The 23,854-nt window shown below is 41.3% G+C and overlaps 1 protein-coding gene across 1 annotated transcript; it reads right to left on the bottom strand.

Annotated features, from left to right (window-relative positions):
• Positions 1 to 12,557: 12,557 nt before the first annotated feature.
• On the bottom strand, positions 12,558 to 19,825 carry LOC117017361 (olfactory receptor 8D1-like). Its single transcript, XM_033097475.1, is given in 7 exon segments — positions 12,558 to 12,697; positions 12,700 to 12,725; positions 18,632 to 18,710; positions 18,713 to 18,901; positions 18,904 to 19,058; positions 19,060 to 19,373; positions 19,775 to 19,825. Coding segments are annotated over 7 exon segments (954 nt in total).
• Between the last annotated feature and the right edge of the window lie 4,029 nt (positions 19,826 to 23,854).

Genomic DNA, 23,854 nt, shown 5'->3' with positions numbered 1-23,854 from the left:
GGACTCCTTGCTCCCCATGAGGGACATTCACAGCTGACCTATCCCTACCAAATTTTAAACACCACATGTGGGTGTGGGAGCAGGCCATTATGTGTCTCCACCCTTCCTATCAGTCTTGACATGGCTTCTCCTTTATATCCTGAGTTATAGGACTTCTGTTCAGCTACACACCAGACAGTTCTCATTGATGTTTGTTCTATAGTTTTGTTGTAATTTTTCTTCTGTTTACTTTGCTCACTTATTCAGTTCTTTAGATTCCACATATGAGTGAGATCATATGGTATTTGTCTTTCTCTGACTGACTTATTTCTCTTAGCACGATGTTCTCTAGGTCCATCCATATCATTGCAAATGGTAAGATTTCATTCTTCTTTATAGCCAAGTAATACTCGATTGTATAAATGTACCACAGTTTCTTAATCCAGTCATCTACCAATGGGCATTTCAGTTAATTCCAAGTTCTGGCTATTGTAGATAGCACTGCAATAAACATAGGGGGTGCACATATTTTTTTGAATTAGCATCTTGGATTTCTCTGGATACCTACAAGTGGAATTTCTAGGTCATAAGGTAGTTCCATTTCCATTTTTTTTTTTTTTTGAGATATCTCCATACTGATTTCCATAATGGCAGCACCAATCTGCAATCCTACCAACAGTACTCTTTTCTCTACAACCTCGCCAGCACTTGTAGTTTGTTGATTTATTGATGATAGCCATTCTGACTGGAGTGAGGTGGTATCTCATTGTGGTTTTTATTTGCATTTCTGTAATGATTAGTGAAGTTGAGCATTTTTCATATGTCTATTGGCCATCTGTATGGCCTCTTTAGAGAAATATCTCTTCATATCCTCTGCCCATTTTTTAATTGGGTTGCTTGCTTTTTGGTGTTGAGCTGAATGAGTGTTTTATAACTTTTGGATATTAACCCCTTATCAGACGTATCATTGACAAATGTTTTCTCCCATTCAGTAGGGTAACTTTTTGTTTCATTGATGGTTTCCTTTGCTCTGAAAAAACTTTTTAGTTTCATGTAATCCGATATATTTATTTTTTCTTTTACTTCCCTTGCCCAAGGGGATATATCAGTAAAAATATTACTCAGGGTAATGTCTGCAAACTTACTCCCTATGTTTTCTTCTAGAAGTTTGTTGTTTCAGGTCTTACATTAAGTCTTTAATCCATTTTGAATTTGTTCTTGTATATGGCGTAATGAGGGGGTCCAGTTTCGTTTTTTTGCTTGTGTTAGTCCAGTTTTCCCAGCACAATTTATTAAACAGACTGTCTTTACCCCAATGTAAGTTCTTGCTTCCATTGTCATAGATTAAATGACCATATATGAATGGATTTATTTTTGGGCTGTCTATTCTGTTCCATTGATTTATGTGTCTCTTTTTATGCCAGTACCATACTGTTTTGATTACTATAGCCTTGTAGTATGATTTGATGTTGGGTAGTGTGATACCTCCCATTTTGTTCTTATTTCTAAAGGTTGCCATGGTCTTTCAGGGTCTTTTCAGGTTCCATATAAATTTTAGGATTATATGTTCTATTTCTGAGAAAAATGTAATTGGTAGTTTGATAGGAATTGCGTTGAATCTATATATTGCCTTAGGTAGTATTGTCATCAACTAAAAGAAAAGAACATTCCCCCCCCAAAAAAAACACCCAAAAAAACAAAAACAAAAACAGAAAAAGAAAAGGGGAAAAAAAGGAAAGCAAGGCTCTCCGCCAGCTTTAACTTGCAGGTTACTTGCTCAGCAATAGAGAGTCTCTAAGTGACTCTGCACCAGCTGTGTTGAGGAGACGAGCCCAGCACATCATGCACCTCCCTCTCAGGATCTCAGTGAGCTGCCTGAAATTGGCTGCTGTGGGCTCTGGGGCCGTGCTCTCCACCAAAAATCCCCACAGGTTTCTGTGGCTGTCCGCTACTGCAAAAACCCTCTATGGCCTATGGAGGTGGGGACCAGGCCCAGGGGCTCAGGCGACGCAGCTCTAGGTGGATGGAGCAGGTCCCCAGGGCACTACAGGGTGTGGTCAGTCGCCCCCACCAAGTCCGAGTAACATGTGCTCCTGCACTGGCAACCAACCCGCACAAACGCACTACAAATGCCTTGGCCAGATTGCTCTGCTTTACAGCTCCTGGCCCAACACTCTCAGGAAAACTCTCAGTCTGTCTATCCCAATCAGCAGCTGGCAGAGCAGGCAGAGCAGCCCGACAGCCAGGCACCACCCTGGAAATGCTGCATCTGCAGTATATAGACTGGGAACACAAGGCAGCCGGGCACAGGAGACCCTGTCTCAATCAGCAGCCTGTTATAGCCGGAGTGTGCCTGACTTTCAGGTCTCTCTCTAGTAATGGGTCACAAACTGAGTGCAGAGCCGGAACTCAAGGCAGCATACACACGCACACATGCACATCTGCGCGGATTTCACCAGACCAATGCAGTTCCGAACCGACCCTCTGTGGGAGGGCTTAGCCCTGAAAAAATAGCGCCCTAATGTATACCATTTGTGTGCAAGCTCCACACAGGGTGAACAATGGTCCCAAAACCTCCAGCTCCTGCGTCATAGGCGCTCAGTTCTGTCCTTCCCTGCAGGCTCCTGGGCCCCCATCCGCGGAGCCACTCCCTCCACCAGGGACCCGTGAGTGCTTGCCAGCTAGCGAGTCCATGTGCCAGCTCCACAGGAGGGTGACTGGGTCTCTTGTCGCCCACTGCCCTGAACAAAGAGAGTCCTCACTGATTTCTACTGCCAGCTATTGTGGAACTCCCCTTCCCAGCAAAGGAACTACTGGGCTGGGGAGCCTGGCGTGGGGCAGGAGGGTCACTCCCACAACAGAGGAAGCCTCTGTCACTGACGTGCCCTTCATGGGGTTCCCCCTCTCTTCGTGGGCCTTGAAGTCAGCCTGCCTCACGTCTCTGCCCCTCCTACCAGTATCGTCGTGGTGGCCTCTTCTTTAAATCTTTAGTTTAGAGGTTTTGTTCAACTAGTGCTCAGATGAATTCCAAGGTTAATGTTGTGTAAATTATTTGTAATTTGGCGTGATCCTGGGAGAAAGTTGGCACAGCACCCATCTATTCTCCCACCTTAGCTCCTCCCTCTTTTGTTGTAATTTGGATGCTGTTGTGAGAGGAGGCAAACACAGCTTTTACCTCCTCCTCCATCTTGGCTGGAACTCCATATGATGTCGCCTTGTTCCGAATCTTAGGAGAAAAGTGTCTAGTTTCTTACCATTAAGTATGATGGGACCATCAGGATGCTGTGATAAACTCTCATGACAACCTTCCTATATATCTGCATCAAAGTCAATAAAGAATATACAGAGGATGTCAAAAAAAAGTATGCACATTTTAAGAAAGGAAAACTGCATTAAAATTGTAATACTTACTATATACTGATAACAAAAGATGAATATAAGTCATGTTTGACTTCTGCAATTACAAGAGGTGCTCAGAGTGGTTACCATCAGTACCCCAGACACTTCTGATTACAGTGAACTACTGCTTGAAGAACATTGACCAAAGTGTCCACTTGTATACATTTTTTGGCATCCCCAGTGTTTAGAAGGGATCCTATCTGGATTTAGTATATTTATGAGGGATGTCTCTCTGGATCATCACTGCTGCCTCTAAGATATTTATTATTTTATTTCATGAGAATAGATATTACTTAGAACACAAAAAGTTAAAAATCTCAAAGCAGTAGTTACTGAAGTATTTTTGGAGCACAAATGTGAGGTTTGCAACCTTTGCTCGTTGAGTGAGCTGACCCTCCAAACTGCTGCACATCTACTTGTGATAATCCTACAATTATTCCGGATGGGAGTTATTCCCATTTTCTGCAAAAAGTTTTTTCTTTCCAAGAAGCAATATCAAAACGTAATTTGGTATATTAGTAATGCCAATACTCTGTGTGTGCCATTATTCTGGGTGCAAAATAACTTATTAATTGCTTTTCTTCTTCTCAGAAGAAATTTACCTCTGAAAATCTCTCTTGGGTCTTTTGGTTCTAGGAGAATATTGTATTCATCCATCTCCTTGGAGGTCAAAGATCTGCAAATGAGTCAAAATAGTCTCTTGCTTAGAAAGAACAGCTGAGGATATAGAGTGGAAGGAGATCTTATTGTTGCTCACTCAGTGTCATTAAATCTTAGAGCTATTATAAACCTTAGAGATTATCTAGCCAACTTCATTTTGCACAAGATGAAAGGTAAAATGCCTTTTCCAATGTTATACAATGAATTAGTGACACATCTGGAGCAGAAACCTGGCTTTAGAGATGGTAAGAATGGGGCTTTATTTCCTCATTTCCAGTAGTTAACGTTTGATTTTTTTCATTAGGTTCTAGTAATATCACACTCTAAACAAGATCATCAAGGCACTGGGCAGGTAATGCCTGCCTGCCAGCTGTGAATTTACCTCATATTACAGAAAGGAAACATAATCTTTTGGCAGATTTCAAGCAAGTACAAAAATTCTTAGCATCCTTTTCCTAAAGCATTCACTGTGAAATGGAATTACTTAGGAAGAATTACAAATTTATTTTCCAATAAAACTACAGTTGATCTAAATATATGTGGCTATTACTTAACCCAGTGTAACTGAATTTAAGAAGATGAGTTTCTGTTTCCTGTGTGTGTTCAGTAGGTAGAACAGTTGGGAAAGATCTCTTCTCTTCCTCCTTATTTCTTTGATTTTCTAAAATGCACCCACAATATACTCCAATGCTCTTCCTAGAAAGGAAAATACATAACAGAGTACCTACTCATTTGAATCACAGAACTCCATAATTAAGTTGAAGATCTTAACTTGGAGCATTGAGACCTCTGAGACTCCCTCCGTGACTACGAGTCCTAACCCTAATAATATGCATTTCGTCTCAGTTTCTGTTCAAGGATTACTCTGTGTGACATAGTAAATATCAACCCAACGAACATAACATTGAAATTACCTTTTTAACACTTAATAAAACCTTAATGTCACCAGCACTGAGGGTTCTACCAATGCAAGATATCCCAATTTAATCCTTAACTATCGAGTGCCTGTTTGTTTCATACGTCATATAATCTTTGAAGGTACGAAAATTATTGACAGCTTTGACCTATTGAGATATTGTCCCATAATTGTTAAGATCACATTGTATTGATATTTTGTTTCTGCATACCTTATGATGCTCTTTGGCTAAACATAACACAATCCTGAAATAAAAATTGTAAGCATAATTTTAAATATAATTAAATCATAATACAATTATAAAAGTATAATTCACTAGCTTATTGACAACTTGTTTTAATTTGAAGGTCAGTGTTTTTTTTTTTTTTTTTTTTTTTGTCACAACAGTAATATAACAATTACCAATCACAGCTTTTCTTACTTCCTGTGATTTCTCTTTTTCTAGTTTCACATCCCCAGTTTCCTGAAATGATCAAATGCAATTATTCTACCATGACTAAGTTTGTCCTCAAAGGATTAACAAATGAACCAGAACTCAAGCTGTCCCTCTTCCTCCTTAGAATGCCTTCAGCTGAGGGCAGATCCAAAGCTTATAGTACTTACTACTCTAATTTTACAGCTTTTGAGATATTTTACGATCTGTCATATTTATGTATTTTAAGCCAAATTTCAGTAGCAGTGACATGGTCCAGGAGAAGGAGGCTTCTGTATTCTACAACATGGTGATCCCCGTGCTGAATCACTTGATCTATAGCTTGAGAAATAAGGATGTAAAAAATATGCTGAGTAAAGTCATGGGAAAGAGGAATGGACCACTCTAGAATAGCAGTCAGAATGACTAAAGGTCAGAAGCACTAAAGGTCATGGTAATAGTGAGCTGCTGTTTCTTTTTTTTTCTTAAAACTAACTTCCTTTCTGGTTCTTAAAAGTAACATCCCATTCTCATTCCCTCCATCATAGCTGCCATATGTTACTCTTTTATTATTGAAATGTGTACACACACTCACACACACATACCTATTTTTGAGTAAACTAGTACATGATATTATGATTCAGTGGGTCTTTAATACTTCTCAGGTAAATTTTCATGATCCTCTTTCCTCTCTTAAGTAAAAATGGGGTAGAATATTTTTTCTTTAGGTGGAGTACATTGGCATTCAACTCCTTCCGACTCACATAACTAGCTATTTAACACGCAGGGTAAATAGTATCAAACTAAGCTGTGACAAAACAATAACAATCTTAACCCTTTTCCAAGGGGTGAGTTAAAAAACTTATATACTTGGATGATTTGATGGTCCCTCCATAAGTCTTTCTACTTTTTTTGTTCTGCCATATATCTTTCTCCGGAAAAGTATAATTCCCAAATTAATGAGCCCTCACAAAAACAAATGAAGAAAACATTAATAGCAAAATGTCTAGCACATGGTAGGCCAGTGAAGCTGTTTTCTAAAAGGAAGCTTCATTCTAGCAATACTCATAGGCAATAGACAATTATGCCTTTACAAAAGTTCAACTTTATAAATAAGGGATTTCCCTTAGAAACCTCAGGGAACATGGTCATGTTCCTAAGAGACAGCCCTAACTTATTCCCTTCTGCACACTGTTTTCTCTGTTCCACCTCCAGACTGTATTTCCTAAGGAATTCTTCCTTCTCACAAGCATAGCAGCTAGAGTTATGATGGACCTTGAGTTCCTTTCCCCCAACTCTGACTTGGATACCAATTGTCTTCTACCCATTATCTGATATTCTCTTTGTCTGCTTTCTCAGTGGGCAAACAAAGGTGGTGACAGTTTCTACCACAAATGGCTCTCAGTTACTCTCACTTTAATTGTTATTCAAAAGTTACCATTTTACTTACCTAAGGAGGTAAAATAAATTTCCAATTGGGACAGCATAAGAATTGCCACTCTTCCCTACAAGTCATTTCAATACAGCTTAGGTCTGTCTAACAACATAAACTAATTGTGCTTACCAAGAAAGGCCATTCTACTCTCCAAACAAGTGTAGGCACAGATCAATGTCAATCACAAAGTGCCATGTTTTCTTTGCAGATGCAGTTTCTCATGTCTCTATTCTGAAGGAAAAAAAAAAAAAAAAAACCTAAAAATAAATCAGGCAAAATTCAAGTGACAAATATCTGGGATGTATTATACATCGTATTCACATTTTGCATTGAAATGGTCAGATGAGACTGAAGCATCTTCAAATCCATTCATTTTTTTTTTTTTTTGTCACCTTCATAAGGGATTCCAGCTTCTTGGGGGCCTGATAAAAATCAACACTTTCTGTTGTAGACCAGATAGATGTATTAAAATTAGATTTAAGTTCAATATTAGCTAACTTTGACAAATAATCAGTACAAAAGGGGCATATTTGTGCTAATATCTGAAATATAGGTAGATAAATATCAAAGAGGGGCATCAACTAAATTAAACAATTGAGAATTATAACCATATTTTACAAGGAACTTTTTGAAGTATTTAACTGTATAATTATAGGGCACTTGTCTTCTCTCATACTGAAGTACCATAATACAAATGAAATGAAAATTGGAATTAAAGAAATAAAAACCTATAAAATACTTTAAAGCTTTTGTTAATAAGAAACTATTTTTATCAGCTAAGTGACTACAGAGTTCTGTGTGTTACTTGGTCTGTGCAAAGTAATCACATATCACACACACATACATTTCCATATTGTTAAATAAATTAGATTCTTTAAAAAATAGACAAAAAATGTATTTTTCTGTGTGAGAAAGAATAGGTGAAAAAGATTGCAACTTTGGAAAAATGCATACTTTGGAAGCTCAGATTTCCCTAACAAACATCAGAAAGGAAACTTTAGCTTTAAGAAAATAGCCTTCCTGTCTAAAGATTGGTTTCTTCCAGGAATGATTAACCAAACAGTGATCATACTGAAAATTCTCATCTACTCACTCAAAATGTACATCTCCAGTGGTACCTTTTCCAGCCTCTAATGTTAAGAAAAGAATTCCATTTCCAGAGCCATGTGCCTTCTTGTGGAGAGATTTGTGGGATAACAACTCTATCCATTCACCCCACCCAGCTCTCAGTACTGCCTATGAAAATGTGAGTAACCACATATTTAAAAACCAAGTTTGGTAGAAGGAATTGACGAAGCTCAGCACCTTTATTTCTTTATTTCTTATTTTTAACAGTTCTAGTGAGGTATATAATTGACACACAGCAAATTACTTATTTAAAATATGCAATATGATTAGTGTTGACATATATATATACTTATAAAACCATCACTACAATAAATATAGTGAATATTTCCATTGCCCTTAAATGTTTCCTCATGCCCCTTGGTAATCCCTTCTTCCCACACTGCCATGATTTCTGTCACTATAAATTAGCTTTCTTTCATTGTCAAGAAATTTTATACAAAGTAAATCATACAGTATGTAAGCCTCTATATGGGCCTTACTTTTCTGTGTAATTATTTTGAGTTTCATCATGTTGTTGTGTGTATCAGTAAGCCATTTGTCTTTATTTTTGAAGTAGTATTCCATTGTATGAATATACCGTAACATGTTTATCTGTTTACCTAATAATGAATATTGGGTTGTTTCCAATTTGGGGCTATAAAAAATAAAGATACTAGGAGCATTTGTGTGCAAGTCTTTGTGAGCATATGATTTCATTTCACTTGGATAAATACATGAAAGTGAAATGTCTGGATCATATCGTAGATATACATTTAACTTCTTAGAAACTGAAAAACTGTTTTCTAAAGTGGTTACACCATTTTACATTTTCTCTAGTAGTTTATGAGAATGTAAATCCCCCGAATGCTTTACCAACATGACCTGATACTCTTCTTAAATTTTAATCCTTAAAAAAAAAAAAGTGTTATGGTGTTTTATTGTGATTTAATTCTATTTCCCTAATGATTAATTATGTTGAGCACCTTTTGTTGGGTGCAACTGTCATCTGAATATCTTCTTTAATGAAATGTCTGTTCAATATTTTGCTCTATTTTTTTATTTTTTTACAAGTGCTTTATGTATAAAGCACTGGATAAGTGATTTGCAAATATTTTCCCCAGATTATGGTTTATTTATTTATTTATTTATTTATTTATTTATTTATTTATTTATTGAGAAACAAAAGTTTTTGCTTTTTTATTTTAATGAAGTTCCATTTATCCCTTGTATTTCCTCCAGGTCTACTGAGATATAATTAACATATAATGTGTGAGTTTACATATTTTTATTTTAGTCATCTCTATTGATTCTGACATTTCGTTTTGTAGTAAGACAGACCCATCCCAGTAAGTTTACGTACTAATGAATGCTTTTAAGCATAAGGAAGGGATTGTGTCACTTTTTGTAGGACTTAGAAGTTCTCAATCATAATATTAATTTTGAATTTTTTGTATTTTTTGATTCTATTTTTATTAATTATAGCCTTGTTATTAGTTTTTTTTTTTTTCTGAATTGATTTGAATCTCTTTTACTAAATTCTAGAGGTACATCAAGGGGAGTGAGATACTTCTCCCTTATTCTTGATGTTTCCTTCCATGTGGAGGAACATTTATTACTCTAACACTCCAGCCTTTGCTTTACACCCTTAGTCACTCCTCCTGAGAAGGTACAATGAATTTGGGTTAGTTTCAAAGGAGAAACTCTTTCCCTCTTTTTTAATTTAGTTTTTGAGAGTTAGCATATTTTCAGGAAGAATATATTCTCAGTTGATCTTTCCCATGCAGTCCTACCTCTACTGGTGGACACATGCAAGGATCCAGGATTTCAAGTGATTAGAGTGGCAAGTGTGCTCAATTCTAGTGTTTGATATTAAGAGGTTCACTTTTTCCAAAATATTTCTGTACCTAAATATGTAATAAAGATATTTTGGCTTTCACGTGCAAGATTATTTACTTTCTCTATTAGTGCAGAACAAGGGTTCTGTATTTTACTTCCTCATACAACTAACACCTTGTGCATTGGACCAGGGTTACAAAGAAGTTAACAGGAGTAGATGGAGCAAAAGTGCACCTAAAAGTTCTGGGTATCTGATGAGGAAAAGGGATTTTGACCTCAGTGTCATGAAGTAACACTTATTTTGCAATATTGGTATAGTTTTAGTTTATGCATAACTTCTAACTAATAAAATCCCAAGGTGCCTATGAGTTTAAACCTCTGAGGTACAATATGCAGGTGAGTGAATAATTTTATATGAGTGAACATTTATTTCACCAGTGGCCGTACTGTTCATGGTTGGCCTTAAGCAAAGGTGAAAATACATCAGTAGAGTATAAGTCCCTTGAAAAATATGAGCTAATTTCAAGTCTAAGTCCCTTGAAATACTTCAGTAGAGGCTAAGTCCCTTGAAAAGTGTGAGCTACACAAAACCATGCATCCTGTGAGCCTCAGCAAATGTAGACTGGGTAAAGTTGAGCCATCCTTGGAAATTCCGTAAGCAAATATTACTGCAGCAAAAACTTGGACATATAGAGAAAGCTTTTCCCAAGCAGGTAATGATTTGATTATAGGAAAAAGAGAAATTTTTCATAAAATGTTTTTTAGACAATAGGGAATAAAAAAATAATTTGTTGTTTTCACTCTATTTTTTAACCATATCTTTTAGAAATATTCAGTTCCAAGACTAGTATTGCAGGATGGTTAGGCTGCTCTAAATTGTGTCACTTTTTCTTGTTGCTTTAAACTGCCTTTGTGACCCAGACACAGCACTGTGAAAAGTCTAACTTTTAATGCTTGTGGTTTGTGCACAGGCTCAAGAGTTAGCTTGCACTGAGTGGGCTCAACTTGTCCATAGATTTGTCTTCAGGGTTCCATCTTCCAATCTGGTGATTCCCTTTAAATGGATGGTAGATTTCACTAATGAACCAATAATATTGGGTGGGAGTACTTACCATAAAAAAAATTTGTATCTTATTTTATTGAGAAAGAGAACAACTCAAATTATTAGAAACATAAAAACTAAGAAGGTAGCTTAACTATTTGAAATTCAAACACTCTGGTTTTGTTTTTAGGAATCAAGTTTGCTTAAAAATTCAAATGATTTATAAAAATTGTTTCAGTTTTATAAGTAAAACAGGAGCAGTAGTGGAAAAAAGTAAACAACATAAAGTAAGACAAGTTAATTAAACTGAAACAAAAGAGCGACAGAAGAAGACAGATTACAAATCTATGTGATAGAAAATATAATTAAAAGCCAGAAGCCCGGATCAAAGAAACTATTTCAATATTAAAGCCAATGGCAAAGAGTAAATAACACATGTTCCCCTTCAAGAATAAAATAATTTGGAAATGGTAAAGCTTTAGAAGATACAGACATTACATGGACCCTGATAAAAACAAATGAAAGAAATATATACAGCAAGGCATGTATAAGAAAAGATGTATTAAGAAACAGCTAGGTAATGTCATAATAAAAGCCCAAGATCTGGTTAAACAAACTGGTGGGAAGATGTTTTATTGGTGATGTTATCAAAAGGAGGGAGCTAAATATAGATAAACTTTGTTAGAACAGTGGCATTTTGCCAGACCCAGACCTACTGATTTCACATTTCTCAATTACAGTAATTTCACAAAGTACACTCTAGAGAATAACGTTGTAAAATTTATATAGGCAAAAGCAAAAAAAAAAAAAATAAAATAAAAATAAGGGAAGAAAGGCACCTAATTTTAACAAACACTGATAGGTTACCATGTAACATTAAGTGAAGAGAAGTAACTTGAGATGGAAGTTAAAATTCAACAGAACATTTCCTGTAGGAGGAGAAACACAGCTGAATGATGCAAAACAGTAGAGGCATATTTCATTACACCCGCCAAAAAACAACAAACAAAAACAGAAGAAACATTACATGAGACCTAAGATATCTACAGAGTGAATGGTGTACTTACTTATGCTATAAGATCACATGCTTAGAAACATCAACTACAGCCTCAATTCAGGAATCTTATGAGAGCAACCTCCAAGTGAAATAAATGTGGGGGTTATACTTTCCCTGTGAGGCAGATTTCACAAACTTCATTGCAACAGGTAGTGGAATCCCCAACTGTGACGCAGCCCTGAAAATGCCTGCTCAGATGTTCCTTAGTGCAGAACCATGGTATTAAAAAAAAGGGGGTCAACAAGGAAATAGAAATGAAGAGATTTTGAATATGTTGAATAAAAAAAGGAGTAAAAGCATTTTGGGTAGACCTATTTTTCTTTCATTATTTCTCTCTCCTCACCCCATACCTTGTGTATTTCTCTCATTCCCTCACATAGCAGGTATTTGATCAACAAACATAGCATATTAAGAAGAGAAGAATAATGTTAGAAAAAAATAAATGATTCTCATTCCTTTTCTATCACAGCATGAAAAAAAAAAAAACAGAACCATCTAAACCTCAATTTTTCTGTCAAAAAATAAGAACACTAATATCTGCTTTATAAATGCTTTTTCATTTCATTGAGAAAATTGAATTATTGTAGATGAAGAAGTATTCTTTAAATCCAGATATTATGTATATGAAAAGAGAATAACAAGGAAAAATGAACAAGAAAATATTTTGATTGGAACCATTCATTTCTCTATGTTATAAATTTCCAAAAGCAAAACTCATTTCCTCACCAAAACCTTCCTCAATGCTTTCTTCACATCCTTGTTCCTCAGACTGTATATTAAAGGGTTCAGCATGGGGATCACCGTGGTGTGAAACACTGAGGACACCTTCTCCTGTTTTAGGAATTTACTGGAAGGGGCTTGAAATACATGAATGTAATGAACCTGATGGGGAAACTGACCTTAAAATGGTTCCCTGCCACGTGGAACTGAGCTAAAATGGTGGCCCGAGTGGAGAGAGTAGCCCCCCAGCCTAAGCCCCATCCCACTTCCGCATAACCCACTCCAAGCCACACCTTGAGCCAATCACCAGACGACACCTACCCCTTCCCCAACTCAAGGAAGTCCGCAACCCATTAAAAACTTGCTCAAAATCTTGCTAGGGGCTCAGTCTTTTAGGAAGGATTCCGCCGAGCCCGCCAGCATAATAAAGCTGACTCTCCTAACTCTCTGAGTGCCGCTTGGGTTCTTTCTGGTCTTGGATTCTGCTACATTTGGTTCCCTGACCGGGAACCCAACCGCGCTGGCCCCTTGAGCCACCAGTTTGGGCAGAGGTGGGCCACAGGGAGGTGGGAGAGCCGAGACAGGACTAGGTGCGCCCTGCTGATTTTGGCAGGCGCGGGACCAGTGACCTCCCGCCGGCTCCGGCCCGTGGCTCCCTGCCGGACCCCAGTAGGGAGAAAGGATGGACAGCCAACCAGGACATCAGACACGGTAAGACCCCGGGGCCCAGACCTAGTTAGGCCTGCCTAAGGGCAGAAGGGGAGCCTGATCACCTCCCGGCTGAGTCTCACTTCGGACTCCAGTTAGGGCCATTCTGGGGAAGGGCGTCTTTCCTCCCTGAATGAGTGTGTGTGTGTGCTTGGTCCCTAACGGGATTCTGTGTGGATCCACGGCCTGTCGGATACGGAACCCGAGTGAGCCCCAACCTGCATTTCCGTGGTAGCATCCTACCGCATAACGGTGATTCGCACTCTTGGGGTGTGACCTGGCCCAGGGTTTATATGGGCACACCTTAGCCAAAATGTACCCTAAGTTCCTACAGGGAAACGGCCAGGCGGGCACCTGATTGAAACTCTTCCCCTGTCCTCACAACACTGAACGTCATGGGAGGGAGTCACAGGAAGCCCATGGTTCTAGACTGCATGTTAAAGAATTTCAGGAAAGTTTTTGGAGGCGACTACGGGGTCAAAATGACCCCCGGATGTCTCTGCACTTTATGTGAACTGGAGTGGCCAGGTTTTGGTGTGGGATGGCCCCCAGAAGGCACTCTTGACCTCCCCACGATTCACTGAGTCTACGTAGTTGTCACCGGGACCCCAAGACATCCAGACCAGCTCCCTTACATTGACCCGTGGTTCGATATAGCCCAAACCCTTCCTCCTTGGGTACGGTTCTGTTCCAATAGTAAGGGACAATCCAGGATCTTTGTTGCACGGAACCTGCGAGGCCGCACCCAGAGAGAGGTGCCTAAGACCATTTACCAGGGAGACCCAATGAAGAGCCGCCACCACCTCCCTATGCACCACAGCCAAAGGCTGGCGCGGCCCCACTGCTTCCAGACACTCTGCTTCCAGCCTCGGCCTCCCCATGGTCCCAACCCAACTAGCCCGGAGCCTGACTTCATAGGATTAGCAGGAATTCAGTCAGACTAAAGAGGAATGGGCTCATTAGAACTCAGCCCGCACAAGCCCACGGTTGACTTAGATGTAGGGAGCCAAACAGTAACTTTTATGGTAGATACCAGAGCAGAACACTCAGTGGACACCACGCCAGTGGCACCGCTCGGGGACCGACCGCAGAGTCACCATAATGGGAACTACCCGGGATCAAGCTAAGAGCTGATCATTCTGCCAGGCTTGGACTTGTAAATTGGGAAGACACACTGTGTCGCACGAGTTCCTCTACTTACCAGACTGCCCAATCCCACTCCTGGGACACGACCTCCTTACCAAATTATAGGCCCAAATCTCCTTCGAACCATCAGGCCAAGCTACCGTGTCTCTGCAGCCTCCGGCGAAAGAATTTATTTTGTCTATCACCACCCTGAGGGAAGAAGAATGGAGGCTTTATGGGACCGGCAGTGTAGAACAGAACCCAGAAGCCTACAGGGACGATTTCCTGGAGGTTTGGGCAGAAGATAATCCACCCAGTCTGGCAAAACATGAGGCCCCAATTTTGGTGGAGCTAAAACACAGAGCTCAACTTCAATGGCTACGCCAATATCCCATCTCCAAGGAAGCCCGGGCAGGGATCCAGAAACACCTCGCCCGTCTCAGAGCAGCAGGGATACTCGTAGAGTGCCAGTCGCCATGGAATATGTCCCTCCTGCCGGTAAGGAAGCCTAATGGAGAATACCAGCCAACACAGGATTTAAGAACGGTGAAGCAAGCTATGGTTTCCTTACACCCCGTAGTCCCAAATCCGTATACTCTCCTCAGTCAGCTGCCCCCGGAGGTTGGATGGTTCACCTGCCTGGACCTGAAAGATGCATTCTTCTGCATTCGGTTGGCACCCCAGAGCCAATCACTGTTTGCCTTTGAATGGACTGAACCTGATACCAGCTGGCAGCTCCAGCTGACATGGACTCGGCTCCCACAGGGCTTCAAAAACTCCCCAACCCTCTTTAGGGAAGCGCTAACCTCAGATTTAGCCACCTTCCCTCGAGAAGAATACTGCTGCACTCTATTGTAATATGTGGATGATCTGCTCCTATCCTGTGCCACCGAAACCGAGTGCCAAACCGTGACACTGGCACTCCTGTCCCACTTAGCTGAGACGGTGTATAGAGTCTCCTGGAAGAAAACCCAGCTCTGCAGAAAACAAGTACAATACTTGGGCTTTGTCATCTCCAAAGGACAGTGGGCCCTCAGCACCGAGCGGAAGAAAGTCATCACCTCTCTCCCTCAGCGCCCCAACCGGAGGGCACTCCGTGAGTTCCTTGGGGCTGCCGGCTGCTGCTGGATCTGGATTCCTGGCTTTTCGGCAATAGCCTGGCCCTTATATGAGGCTCTAGCTGGTCAAGAAAAGGCCCCCATGCTATAGACAGAAGATTAAGAAAACACCTTCCAGCAGCTAAAGAGATCACTTGGACAGGCCCCAGCCCTCGGGTTACCTGATGCCGAGAGGCCATTCCACTTATTTGTCCTTGAGAAAGACAAAAGAACCTTAGGACTGCTCGTCCAAACAGTTGGACCATGGCTCCGTCCCACTGCCTACCTCTCAAATAAATTGGACCCTGTAGCAGCAGGTTGGCCACCATGCCTGTGGACCCTAGCAGCTACTACTGTGATTCTAATCAAAGAGGCAGACAAGCTCACCTTAGGCCAAAGACTCATAGTTAAAGTACCCCACTCGGTCACCACCTTAATGAGCAGTCAAGGACTCCGATGGCTGTCGAACACACGGCTGACTCAGTATCAGGGGCTACTCCTGGAAAACCCTCGTATCTTGTTAGAAACTATGCGCACCCTGAACCCAGCCACTTTCCTGCCAACCGAGGAAGGGGACCCAGAACATGACTGTACAAAAGTTATCAACGAGGTCTACACCACCAGACCTGACCTCCGGGACAGTCCACATCCTAACGTGGACCTTACTCTCTATACTGACGGCAGCAGCTTGGAAAACGTCACGCAGGGTATCCGGTAACCACAGATGAGGTACTCGAGGCAGGGGCACTTCCATCGGGATGGTCAGCCTAACGGGCAGAACTATGGGCACTAATAAGAGCCCTTACTCTATGTGAGGGCCGGAAAGTCAACATCTACACCAACTCTCGGTATGCCTTTGCAACCTCCATATCCATGGGGGTATATACAAAGAAAGAGGCCTTCTGACCGTGGAGGGAAAAACTGTTAGAAATTGGGGGGTGGGGGATGAGGGTGAGGGGGATCAAATGTATGGTGATGGAAGGGGAACTGACTCTGGGTGGTGAACACACAGTGTGATTTATAGATGATGTGATACAGAATTGCACACCTGAAATCTATATAATTTTACTAACAATTGTCACTCCAATAAATTAAAAAAAAAAAAAAAAAAAAAAGAAAGAAATAAACAAGAAATCCTTAAGCTCCTGCAAGCTATTTGGCTTCCCCAGCAGGTTGCAGTTATCCATTGTCGGTGCCACCAGAGAGGCAACGAGACCTCAGCAGTCGGGAACAGGCTTGCCGACACCACGGCCAAATCAGCGGTGATGGGAAGCCCTAGTGAACTACTCTTGGTCACTGACACTACCACCACATCCCTCCTGCGGTACACAGAAGAACTCAGATGGGCAAGATCAGAAGGGGCCACCAGGTTGCCACAAGGGTGGTGGCAACTGCCCGACAGAAGACTCTTCATCCTGGCCCTGCTGGGTCAAGTAACCGCTGAATACCACAAGTTAACCACTAGGAAAAACTGCTCTCGAAGGCCTCCTAGCCAAAAACTTCTACATTAGCCGGCTGTCAGCTCTTTGCAAGTCCATCGGAGAACGCTGCCTCACTTGTGCAAAGAACAATCCAAAGTCCAGCCCCAGCCCCATTCCCGGGATCCAAAGGAGCAGAGCTGTGCCTTTATAAGACCTCAAAGTCGACTTCACCGACATCACAAGCTGCCGCGGCATTAAGTATTTACTGGTCTTGGTCTTTTCCTACTCCGGGTAGGTTGAAGCTTTCCCCACTCGGACTGAAAAAGCCACGAAGTAGCTAAGGTTCTCCTCAGGGAAATTATTCCCCGTTACGGGATTCCACTTTCCATACACAGTGACAGTGGACCAGCCTTCATAGCAGAGCTTCTCCAGACGGTAGCCAGAGCTATGGGCATCAACTGGAGGCTCCATACAGCTTACAGACCACAAAGCTCAGGGAAAGTGGGACGCATGAACCGTACCTTCAAGGGGACATTGGCTAAACTCCACCAGGAGACCTCCCTAGGGTGGGTGGACATCCTACCGCTAGCCGTCCTTCGGGCGCGCTGCACCCCTGGCAAATCTGGATTCTCTCCCTTCGAAATTATGTTCGGGAGGCCCCCTCCCCTGCTAACGAGTCTCTCTGGCGACATTCGCCAGCTGGGGTTCTCCAGCCTCCAACACCAGATGGCCGAACTAGGCAAGGTCCTCACAGATGTACGTGCTTACATTCTGGAAAGGGCCCTCATTTCCCTCGGTACCCCGGTACACCCCTTTACCCTGGGAGATCAGGTCTGGGTCAAAGATTGGAAACGTGAACCCCTCCGGCCCAGGTGGACAGGACCTCATACTGTAATACTTGTTACTGCTACCACTCTTAAAGTTTCAGGCATTGTCCCATGGATCCATCACACCCGGGTTAAAGGAGCCCAGCTAGAGACCGACGCCTGGACCGCCTGGCCTGACCCAGCCCATCCACTCCGCCTGACCCTCAAGAAACAGCCTGGATGAGCCTCGCCATCATCTGCCTGGCCTCCATCCTTGCTGTTATTGGACTCCTAGTATTTCTAGCCCTCACCTTGCTCACCACCCCACCGAGCTGGTCACTGCTAAAGAAAGGACTATTGGGGTTCTGTTTCCTGTTTTGGGTTGCTGCCTCCCTTTCCTGGGAAGGCATTTGCCTGGGAAAAATTTGCCGGCCACCCAACCTTCTCATACTTACATTTCATAGAGACCTCCGTCACCCGTTGGGCCACAGCCCGGATCCTTGCCCTACGGGGTTATCGTCCACTTAGCTAATATGATGATCTCTAAGTTGTTACCACTTACGATCATCAACAGGGGGGACATGATGGGAAAAATGACCTTAAAATTGTTCCCTGCCATGTGGAACTGAGCTAAAATGGTGGCCTGAGCGGAGAGACAAGTCCCCCAGCCTAAGCCCCAGCCCACTTCTGCATAACCCCCTCCAAACCACACTTTGAGCCAATCACCAGACGACACCTACCCCTTCCCCAACTCAAGGCAGTACGCAACCCATAAAAACCTGCTCAAAACCTTGCTAGGGGCTCAGTCTTTTGGGAAGGATCCCGCTGAGCCCACCGGCGTAATAAAGCTGACTCTCCTAACTCTCTGAGTGCCGCTTGGGTTCTTTCCGGTCTTGGATTCTGCTACAGACCCAAAGAAGATGAGATGAGAACTGCAAGTTCCAAGAACTTTGGACCAGCCTTCTGAGGATTGGACGCGAAGGATTTGTAGAAAATGAAGGCATAGGAAATGAAGACAGCGAGGGTGGGCACCAAGGTGTTAATAACGACAATGAGCCTAAGCTCATTGAGTTGTGTATTGGAGCAGGAGAGGTTTAGGAGAGGAAGGACATCACAGAAGTAATGGCTGATGATGTGGGATCTACATGACAGTTTCATCATGGCACTTGAATGGGACACACAGAGAGAAAGCCCAGGATAAAGGCAATCAACACAAGCAGTGGACAGACCTGAGAGGACATGATCACATTATAAAGCAGTGGGTTGCAGATGGCAACATAACGATTGTATGCCATCATAGTAGGTAACCCTCCGTCATCCACAAAGACTACAAAGAAAGAGCTGTGACATACACTCAGAATAAAGGATCACCTTCTTCTTCCCTAGGAAGTTCACCAGCATTTTGGGGGTAATGACAGGGGAATAGCAGAGATCAATGAAGGACAAGATGCTGAGGAAGTAATACATTGGGGTGTGCAGCAGAGGTCTGACTGCAATCAGGAGGATCAAGCCCAAGTTACCCATTACCGTCACCATGTAGATTCCCAGGAACAGGAGAAAGAGAGGCAGCTGGAGTTCTGGCTGCTGTGTTAAACCCACTAAGATGAACATAATTATGGAATGATTCCTGTGACCATTCTTCTTTAGAGATTTCTATGGAAATGGAAAATAAGAATTATATTAAAATGGAACTTCACTCTTTTCCCAAAGGAAACCAGATCTGCAAAAGGGAGGAGCACAGGAACAGAGACTGAATAATGAATTATAGCTCTCATTATCTCCATCCCATCTCCCTAAGGCACCCTTGCCCTCCTCCAAATTGGTCCCAGAATTTCCATCACAAAAAAAGTGTTTCTTACCTGGTTAAGAAACCACCACTTGGTTTTGGCAGCGAAACAAAAACTCCTTTTTTATGGTGAGGATTTCTATCATCGAGCCATTTACTGATAGTTAAACAGAAGAAAAGGTTGATAAAGATTCTAATTACTCTTTCAATTTCCCCAGTTTTCTCACACTCATCTCCCACAGCATCTGCAAACAAGAAGAAATGATACCTGGGGTGCTGACAGTGTCTTCGTATTTCCAATTGGAATGGTGGTGGTCATGGTGTAAAGGCATATGTCATCATTCTACCAACAAAAATGTCTCCAGTAGTAAACAGCACTGCAGACGTAGAATTATTCATATAACACCTCTGGTCCTCCACTAAGCTGAGTGAGGATGAGGGAGGCTGAAGTGTTCACTACTGGAATTTCTCAGGGGTGCAATTTCTCAGGGGTCAGCTGGCTGTAAAGTTCACAATGAGAATCTTCTCAAACCTCAACCATTCCCAGAACTGCTGGCTGGCTTGAATCGTAGTGTTACCAGAGAGTGGGCTCTTCTCAGCGTGGTGTCCAGGTTCTTGGCATCTTGAGCAAAGAACTGAATGAGATATGGAGATATAGTGAAAAAGCACTTTATTAGAAGAGATAGTACACTTCAAAGAAATAGGAATGGACCCAGGCAGAAAGCAGTGGCTCAAGGGCCATTATTAAAAAGGATAGAAAACTCCAAAGAGTTTGGAGCAGGCTGAGCAAAAGAAGAGGTTCAAAAAGAGCTCAAAATTTCAGAGGCTTAAAGGCCCGAAGGGCCAAGGACCCGGGCTCAAAAGAAGGCCTAACTGGAAAAGACGTGGAGTTTTTATCCTTTTTTCTCTAGAATGGGCTGCTCCTTTCTGGGCATGGGACCACTTGACTGACAAGAGGCTGTTACCTCATCTTTTTAGACTGCACATGTTCTTTCCCAGAATTCAAACTGTTATAATGAACTCCTGCACATAGGTATGATGTTATAATGATGGTATATGAGGCCCAAGTGAAATGAAGGCCGTTGTGGCCTTTATTGTGCAGGTGTGAGTGACTGGTCTAATCTAGTTGGGTATTTTGCACCCATTTGTTCTTCATAGTGTTACCGGAGAGTGAGTCCTTCTCAGCGCAATGCCCAGGTTCTTGGCATCTTGAACAAAGAATTGAATGAGACACAGAAATAAAGTGGTGAAAGAGTAGTTTATTAGAAGAAATAGTACACTTCAAGAAATAGAAGTGGACCTGAGCAGTAGAGAATGGCTCAAGAGCCCAAGGTGACATTATTAGGAGAAAAAACACACTCCAAAGAGTTTGGAGTGGGCTGAGAAAAAGAAGTTCGAAAGGCCTTGACTGGCGAGGACTTGGAGTTTTTATCCTTTTTCCTCTAGAATGGGCTGTTCCTTTCTAAGCATGGGACCACTTGATTGACATCTGTGATTGACAAGAGGCTATTACCTCATCTTTTTAAACTGTGCAGATGTGAGTGACCAGTTTAATCTAGTTGGGTATTTTGTATACCCATTTGTTCCTCATAGGGGCAGATAATTACAACGAAAAGGGGAAGTTTTGGGTGGAGAGGGGAGGTCTTTTGGGCGGTTGAATACTATGGGTTATGCAGGAATGCAGAGACCCCATGGTTATCTCTAACAGTCTGCCTTGTTTTTCCCTTGAGAGATGTGATCCCCATAAAATCTCTATGGGAAGTTGAGGGGCAGAAGGTCTGTTTTTCTGTATCTGCTTCCTGCTGGGCAGGTGTGTAGAGCTGTCCCCACCTATTGCGGGTTCACAGAACTCTCACTCTATCTGATCTTTGATGAGAGGAAAGGGTCCCGAGATCCACCTGAAAGACCATGCTGGCTTCTTTGGTTGGGACTGGCAATCTTGCTGGGGTACCCTCTGTATCCCCAAGGCCCCTGAATGAGGAAAACTAGATTTTAATTAATAAATCCTTTATCTCTATAGAGCCTGTGGCCATTCAACCAGTCATTTAAGTGGTGTCAATTGTCTGGGAGCTGGGCCCAGAATGGGTTGGAAAGAACATTAGGCTTCAGTGATTACAATCAACAAGTATACTGGCCTGGGGGGTCCGGAATGGCTTGGGGGATGTTGAGAAGTCACAGGCTTTTAAGTACAGTGGTACCTCGGTTTTCAAATATAATCTGTTCCAGAAGACCGTTGGAGTTCTGAAACTTTCGAAAACAGCTGACAGCTAGGCCTAAGGATCTTGCACTCAGTGGAAGCCGCGTCACATGTTCGACTTCTGAGGCATGTTCGAAAATTGAAGCATTTACTTCCGGGTTTACAGAGTTCGTAAACTGAAATGTTCATCAATGGAGACATTCGAAAATCGAGGTACTACTGTAGTTATCAGAAGCAGGGGTGAGAGTCATTCTGTGATTCAGGCTAGGAGCAATCTTTAGTCTAGGATTCAGAAACTGATTAGAAAAGTAATCAAAGCCAGGGCCTAAGGAGCTAAGAAACTAGGGAAAAGTAGACTTAAAATGTGTATAGTGAGGGGCTTTCCCATACCACTTGCAGTGAACTACTATCTTCTTACTTATGAGACCCCCAAACCCCACTGAACAGCCCTTACTGTGATAGGAAGAAATGCTGAGTATATCTGTAATGAATGTTACTGGTGTAAATCTTGAACTTTCTGAAGCTCAGTATCCTTGGCGGTTTGGTTTCTGGATCTGAAGAAATAAAAGATTACAGTATGCTGTATTTTTCTCAGAAGAAGTAGTAAAAATCCAGTTAATCCATCCTGTTGCAAGATGAACTTGTTCCCCAATGGAGCCATTTTAGATAGATGTGTATTTTGGTAGTATTCTAGTTACTCTTTCTTCCCATTTAGGAATATTCAATAGTGCTTCATTGCCTTCATAAAAAAATCCAAATTCTTTACCTAACATTTAAGGCCTATAATAATCGGGCCCCAGCCTTAACTTTTAAGCTTTTATTTCCGAATCCCATACTAGCCCTCAAGTATGCTGCACTCCATCCACATAAGATAGTTTGCATGTCATTCCAATACACTGGAAGGCTTTCATGCCTATGCACCATACAAATGTTTTGTCTGCCTGTCTCAATTGTATTTTATCTACATTTAAGCTGAGCTAAAGATGAACGATATAATACAATTTTATTCTACACGACCTCATGTTGAAGTCACTGGCACCCTCTTTGTCTCTGTAACAGTCCATAACAGTCTATATACTTTCATTTTAATATGAAGTGTTTATGTGACAGCTATCTCTTTTCTACTAAAACTCCCTGCACTAGGCTTTAAGCAATTCAAAGACAGGGACAATAGCTCCCCATCTTTGTGCCCCTAATGCCTAAATTATAGTGGACATTCCATATAGATGCAGAAATGTATGATGTCCATGGCCATTCCTCAAAGGTAATGAGGTTATATAGGAGGGAGTAAGGACAGTTATCTGTCACTTTTTTTTGTTTGTTTTTTGCACAAGTTGACTTACCAGCATCTTTTAATCAAAATCTAATTAAAGTTTTCTTCTCTTTATTTAGATGCCAGAGTTTTAAATTATTACATATCAAACATATGTAACTACACATAAATGGATAAATATAACTCATCTACTATTTTTATTTTAGTACAGATCTTTTTTATTAAAGTTTATTGGGGTGACAATTGTTAGTAAAGTTACATAGATTTCAGGTATACAATTCTGTATTACATCATCTATATCTCACATTATGTGTTCACCACCCAGAGTCAGTTCTCTTTCCATCACCATATATTTGACCCTATTTACTCTCTTCTTTAGTACAGATTTTTTCGTTTGTTTCTTAGTCCTTATTCATAGAGCCTTTAATTAACTACTCCTCGGTTAACTTTCTATGTGTTCACATAATTTTATACATACATACGCACACAGTTTTGTTATTTGCTTAGAATGTATATTACACAAAATTTACTTTTGCATCTTTCCTTGTCATTCAAAAATACCTTTTAGAATATTCTTTCAAGGCAGAGTGGAAATTTAATTCATTGTTTTAAATAGTGACATGATATTCAGTGATGTAGATATACCATAGTATATTTATATCTTTTTATTGATAAGCATTACTTTTTCCTAGATTAAAAAAGAATCTACTAGTAAATATAACGTCATTTAAAAATCTACACACACATACGTATTTCAGTGTTTTATTTCTATGAAATAATTTCCAGGAAGAGACATCATGGGTCAAAGAGCTTGTAAATTTTTCTTTATATAAATGGTGCAAACTTGATTTCCAAAACAAAAAAACACAAACAAACCT

The sequence above is a fragment of the Rhinolophus ferrumequinum genome, chromosome 25, assembly GCF_004115265.2.
Source record: "Rhinolophus ferrumequinum isolate MPI-CBG mRhiFer1 chromosome 25, mRhiFer1_v1.p, whole genome shotgun sequence".
In the NCBI taxonomy this organism is placed as follows: domain Eukaryota; kingdom Metazoa; phylum Chordata; class Mammalia; order Chiroptera; family Rhinolophidae; genus Rhinolophus; species Rhinolophus ferrumequinum.
Note: the sequence above shows the minus strand (reverse complement) of the source record. Positions and strands in the feature narration are given on the sequence as shown.